This window comes from Cylas formicarius, unplaced genomic scaffold, assembly GCF_029955315.1.
Source record: "Cylas formicarius isolate icCylForm1 unplaced genomic scaffold, icCylForm1.1 PGA_scaffold_1__22_contigs__length_36826433, whole genome shotgun sequence".
NCBI lineage: Eukaryota > Metazoa > Arthropoda > Insecta > Coleoptera > Brentidae > Cylas > Cylas formicarius.
In genome coordinates, this window is record NW_026844264.1 from 7,337,691 (window position 1) to 7,344,121 (window position 6,431).

The following is a 6,431-nucleotide window of genomic DNA, read 5'->3' on the forward strand; positions in this document are numbered from 1 at the left end:
ACCGTCTTCCTTCGTCGTATCAGTTGATACCGTCGTCCGCTACATTTACGTTGTTCGACATTTACCCTAAAAAAAAACTTGAAAATGAAAATGGTGAGTGTTGCGTCTCCGTTATTTTGGAAGTGTTCGCGAATCATCCTTTTTTTAATGAAATGGTTGAAATTTCGTTAATATGGCATTAAATTTGATCAATAGCAGTGACTGAAATGTATGTAATATTTAATGCGTGTTTTCAGATCGTGGTCTTTTCCGCCCTTGTGGCCGTATGCTTAGCAGCACCCCAAAATCAAGCCGACAGAGATGCCGTCGTACTTAGATACGAAAATGATAACATTGGAATCGATGGATATAATTTCGCGTAAGTGTTAAACGCCATTTACATAATTTTGTCATAATTTTCACGTCATCCTAATAATTCCTAGGGAAATTGTGTACAATATTGACAATTTCAAGCCAAAATCTATTCTTTCTTAATTAATAATTCAACAACCCTGACTAGATCAAGTTTCGAAAAACGAAAAACTCACAAACAAATAACTAAACTGCCCAACTATGAAAAACTATCGATATTCAATATTATATCCTACAAAAATTGCCACTTATAATAGTGCTAATGTTTGAAGCCGTTTGAAAATAAAAACGTTACTGTTTTTATTATAACTGGCAATAAAATTCATGTGTTGCCATGGCAATCTGTCAACAAAATCAATTTTAATTGGTTAAAAACCAATGTTGAGAAGAGGTAAAATTATTTTACAAAGTTATTAATTTTCAAATTATTTATGAGCTCCAAAAAATTTCCTGATTTAATTTGACCTCGTGTGGTATTCGGTAAGAAAATCCCACATTAAATAGTGTTGGAAAATCAAATATTTAAAATTTATTGCTCCAGTAGTAAGTACCTGCAAAATCGTTCAGGATTATTTGCACTTAAACTACTCAAAATTTAAAGTGCTAAATGCAAAAAAGGTGAACAAAATAAAATAGTGTCTAAATATGGTATATATTTAATTCGTTTCATTTCCAAGTCCCTAGAATACAAAAAATCATCATAGTTTTCTAACTGAATTGCAACAAAATTAAATAAGAACCAAAAATATTCCGTCACTATGAATGTCAAAACTTTCGCTACTCACGTGGAAAAAATTTCCACTAAAATTCATCCATTTCCACGGTGATCTGTCAAAAAATCACGTTTTGATTGGATAAAAATTACAGGTGCGAGATTTTCACAAAAATGCCGTCAATAAAGTGCATTTTATCTGCAAAAGGATTTACGAAAAAGTAGTTTTTAGACCAAACTTGTTTTTCCTCTAAAATCACTACAAAACTGACGCCCTAAATGATAATCACATCATGATTACGATTTCAAATGAAAAAACACAATACATTTTACGAAAAATTGATGGTATGGAAAAGTGAATGTATTGCTATTAATATTTTTAAAAAGGTATGGCAAAATTATTCGTGTAGTCTTGATTTTATTTTTATTATTAATAAAAATAAATAGTCATAACCCTAAAATTAAAAAAAAACTCTTTTTGAATGAAATATATTCGTTTAATAATTAATAGTCTCTGCTACTTTACAATATCTCAGGGAAAGTATTTATTTATAAAGATTTCAATTTTTTTTTCACAATCTTTAGCGAAATTTAATAAAATTCGACTCAAAATAACAAGCACGTAACGAAAAATACGCTAATATATAGTTGGTTGCATAATCCAGGTACAATAGCTTATAGAACCCATATAATAATTTTGGAAAATATGGCCAATAACAAAAAATGAAGAAAGCCCTATTTCAATGGCACGAATTTCCGTTCTAGCTACGAGACGAGCAACGGAATTTCCCAGCAGGAAGATGGAAAACTGCAAAACGCGGGTACCGACAATGAATCGCTATCCGTCCGCGGAAGTTACTCCTTCACTGGCGCAGACGGAGTCGTCTACACAGTGACGTACGTCGCAGACGAGAACGGCTTCCAACCGGTGGGCGATCATCTACCAAAAGCGAGCAAATAATTTGTCACCGCATTTAGGAAACCAATAGGGGCCACAATTACCGAAAACATTGCTTGCTCAGTATTTAATTGGTCCGCCGTTTTTTTGTACTTTTGTTTCACGCTTCGAGTCGGATGTTCTCAAACGCTCTTGACGTATCAGAACGTCCTACCGAATCGCGACTATTTTGTTACATAAAAAATACTGTTGCCTATTTATATACTCACTTGTAAATATACACACTTTTTATATACGATGACGAAATAAAATTTATTTTTCAATACGATTTCGACCGATTTATCAGATTCCTAGTTACCACACGCTTACACATATATAATAGTTTCAAAGTCCGGGGAAAAGTAATTCTTAAATCAATGACGCCAGTGCTATGACGTACGACGGCCCATTCAATCTAAATACTAGCTCTGTATATACTAGAAATTTCCTAAATAGTAGGTGAAACTTGTGTTTCTTGTGCAAGTGAAACGTAATTAGCCAACGATATAATTGAAGCTGCTTTATTAACTGACATATTTATTTTTGTAGCATTCCACACATCCAACAGCCACGTCTACTTTCTATTTATTGGGTTAGAAGGCAAAATAACAGCACCAAAACTGTAACTTGTATATAAATAATGTTTGTTTCGAGTGGGCCAGATGACTTCACTGCAGCGGTAGGTGATGGCTATATTTTCTCTTCTGCAATTGGGTCCAAAATTCAAGAAACAAATCTAGCATAGACACCAGAAACACAGGTTTTACTGAAAAATCGTTTCGCAACGAATTCTTCAAAAATAAATTACGTTTTGCACAACCGTTTAATCTTCGGTTTTATTGTTCCTTTAGTTGATAGGACGTGTGTCGTAATCGGTCATGTTAATCCGTCGCTTATTGTGCAACTATAGTGCCGTCTATTAAGATGACATTCTAGGCGAAAGTTTTTAAAGTTTGCGGCTCGTATCCGCTTAGGTGCAAGTTGCATCGGCGGTATCTCCTTTCTCTGGCAATTGCACCGGCTATCGCGTTGTCAGATTAATTGGGAATTGCCGAAACTTGTCGCTGCCGCAATAACCTCAGCCGATTGCGGAACGATCTTAATGAGTTGTAAATCTAAAGTGCAAAATCAGAAATAAAAATCAGCCGCCTAAAACTCTCACACACATTCATTTGTAATTTATTGTAACTTCGGGTGTCTCCCTTATAACTTTAATTCCCAAGCGTATGCCCAAGTTTCACTAAACGACATTTATCAAGGGCAGCCTCACATTTTGTTGTGTTTACAATTAGTTGATTTTAAATCCTAATTATCGGTTTGATTTATGTTGCACTTGCTGAACATTTTTGTATTACTGTTTGTCTACGATTGTCGATAACATTTCGGCAATATATTCTATATTATATTATACCGCAAGATAAACATTTCTAGTTTTAACGTTCGTACAGTTCTACTTAATATTCAAAATACTTAAGGCGCCATCTTTTGACAGGGAGCTAAATACGGCGCCGATTCTACCGCGCCCCGCAGAGAGTGGAATTTTGAATGTATTTATGAATTCTATTTCTTTTATTACAAAAATCTAAACCGCAAACGATAAAAAACACGTTTTCCGATACAGAGCATTGCGGTACTCTCGTTTAAACACCCGTTAAACTCAATTGCCTACGTCGCCATCTCTTTAAAGGCGACTGCACTATTGCAAATTGTACAACAGTCGCCTTGAAAATCATGTTTGTCTCAATTATCTCAGCATTTTTGAAAGTGTTTGTCCCATTTATTGGTTTACGTTCATAATTTAATAACTAAAATAACATTTCGGGAACAAAATTAAAAGTATATTTTACAAAATAAAATAATAAAATTCGCCCTACCAAAAAAAAACTCTATTAATACAATTTTTTTATGTCATCATCAGCGTTTTTTCTTTACTACTCAGATAGCATTTAGTATTTTTAATACTTGCATGGCAAAAACAAAACAAAATTCTTTCTACGACAGTTTATACACAATGTCCATTGTCATGCATACCTTTAAGTGTTTGTCACATGCGGATGTCTCGTTGACGACATACTTATTAAAGAAGAGGGATTTACCGTTTTAGAGTTTCGTAGATCTTTATAAAATTGGCGTCACAATTTACTGTGGGTATAGGTGGATTTGATTAGATTACGACAAACGAGCACGAAAATTTCTTCTAATGCCAGTTGACGACTTCATGTCTGTCATTGGGACTCCAAACATCCATTAGACATCCACAGGGAAACAACGGACATCCTTTGTAGGTTCAGCAACAAATAACTGAAGCAACTTAAAATAAGATTAAAAATAAATAACTTTGATATAAAAATTTGATTAAAAAATTGTTGCAATACAATTTATACGAATTTTATTTATTTATTATTTTCTTACGTGTAATCACAAAACTAAGAAGTCAAATACGTGTTTATCCAACAAACTAATCAGGATTTACAGTATCCACTCTAGTAATACTAGTTTGAGAAAACAATAGTTTCAGATTCCTGAATATAAATCTGCTCTATTTCAGAAACTCTCTTTGTACTGATAAAGCTTACAATTAACTCCTTTCAAGAACCTTTCTGTAAGATCTTGTAAAATCAACACGACGAAACTTTTCCACAATTTTTTCATCACGTTTTGTTTTCATCAATAGAACGTTGTTTTTTATAAAAATAGAGATATACAAAAAATTTTTTTTTAATTGCATACATGGCGATAATGTTTGTAATGAATGTAATTTTATTGTGCATTCACCCTGTATTAAAGGTTTTTCACGTATCGCCGAATTTAAAAGTGATGGTAAACTTTGGTAAATTTTGAATATTTGTACCAGCAGTAACGATTTCCAATGATACTTTTAAAATATCTTGCGCACAGTATATGATAAACGAAGATTATCCCATCAATTGCTTTTCATTTCACCTACAGAAACGGCAATTTTCAGGGTCTTTTATATTTTTTGCCCATGAGGGACACACCCTGTACATAATCTAAAAAATGGCAGAAGTAGAGGTGATAGCACTGCATCTCCCAAGTTTCCTGGTCTATAAACTTATCCAATAGAGTAATTGGTTTTCGAAAAAATGTGTTTTATAAAACTATCCGGTACGTTGCATTAGTAAATAACGTCACGTCTTTAGATTGAGCAGTAGAAATAGCGAGTTTCTACATGGATTTTTGTAATTATCTCGAGCAGTGTACATGAGACAAAAAAACGGTAAATACAAAATTTGAAGCTCTCGACGCGGCCTACAACAGATAGATTTTTGAACATAACTAAAACACCATGCAACCGAAAATATGCTTGAAATAAAAGTTATAGTAGCCCCAAATCTCTCGCGTGTCCTGGCTCAAGAGTTTTGCCGATCAGGTGAACAGTTTTCGAAAATATTATATTATGCAACAAGTGACTTAATAAACGAGTGAGATAAAGAGTTTACCAAACGTGTTGCATACTATACTTTTTCTATGACCGTCACGAAAAAATCACAATTTAACAAATTAAAAATATTAACAAATTATAGGATTACTAAATTTGGTACCACTCAAACAAAATATTTGCTAGTTGCCATTAAACCTATTCGTTTATCGTTCCGATCGGTTCTGCAATTGCTGTCTCTTTTTAACTGTGTACCTTAGACAGAGAGAGAGAGAGAGAGATGTATTATTGAATATGTTAATAACGGAATAAACACAATTTTGAAATGTTATATTGTTTATTTAACTTTAAAATTGATCATTAAGTAGTTTATTTAAAGAAAAACACTGAAATTGAAGAAAAATCATCCAAGTATAGAGCTTTTAGGATTAACTTTTTATGATCGTATGAGCAAGAAACAGCAAGTCCTCACTTTCAATTTCGTTTTGTTTGTACTGATGATACATGGATATTCGAAAATCGTACAACTGGTCTTGGCAAGATATTAATATAAAAACTATAAAAACCACTAAAGTTCATGTGAACAGTATGTAAAATTTTTGTGGGAAACTTAAATTGTAAATGTCACTTTACTTACCGACTAATCCACTAGATTTTAATTGTAGCTTGTAGCACGTATTATTTAAATTGTAACATTTTCCTGTATATTAGTTTTTGGGTACATCTTTCCAAAACAACACGAATGCATTCACTGACATGACAGTCAAAATTGACAAACATCCACATTCAAACAGTGTGGTAAAATCTCCGAAAACATCCGATTGCTTCCAAACCCGTGCGGTAAAATTCCGGATATGTCCGACGTGGTTCGGATCCGTGCGAAACGAAACTGAGGTGGTAAAGTGGCGCTTCCCTCATGCTAGATCAGTGTGTAATTAGGCATTTTTCAAAGCGGAGTAGAAAAAACAATTTTTTTCTGCAAACCAAAATAACCCAAAAAAAATTTCATTGTTCCATAAATTAGATTGCAC

At 33.3% G+C, this 6,431-nt stretch overlaps 1 protein-coding gene across 1 annotated transcript; it reads left to right on the forward strand.

Annotated features, from left to right (window-relative positions):
• LOC132696359 (flexible cuticle protein 12-like) lies at positions 1-2,284 on the forward strand. The gene is made up of 3 exons (XM_060661144.1): positions 1-93; positions 237-358; positions 1,829-2,284. Exons 1-3 carry the CDS (start codon positions 85-87, stop codon positions 2,022-2,024), a joined length of 327 nt encoding a protein of 108 aa, XP_060517127.1. The 5' UTR covers positions 1-84; the 3' UTR covers positions 2,025-2,284.
• The last annotated feature ends 4,147 nt before the right edge of the window (positions 2,285-6,431 follow it).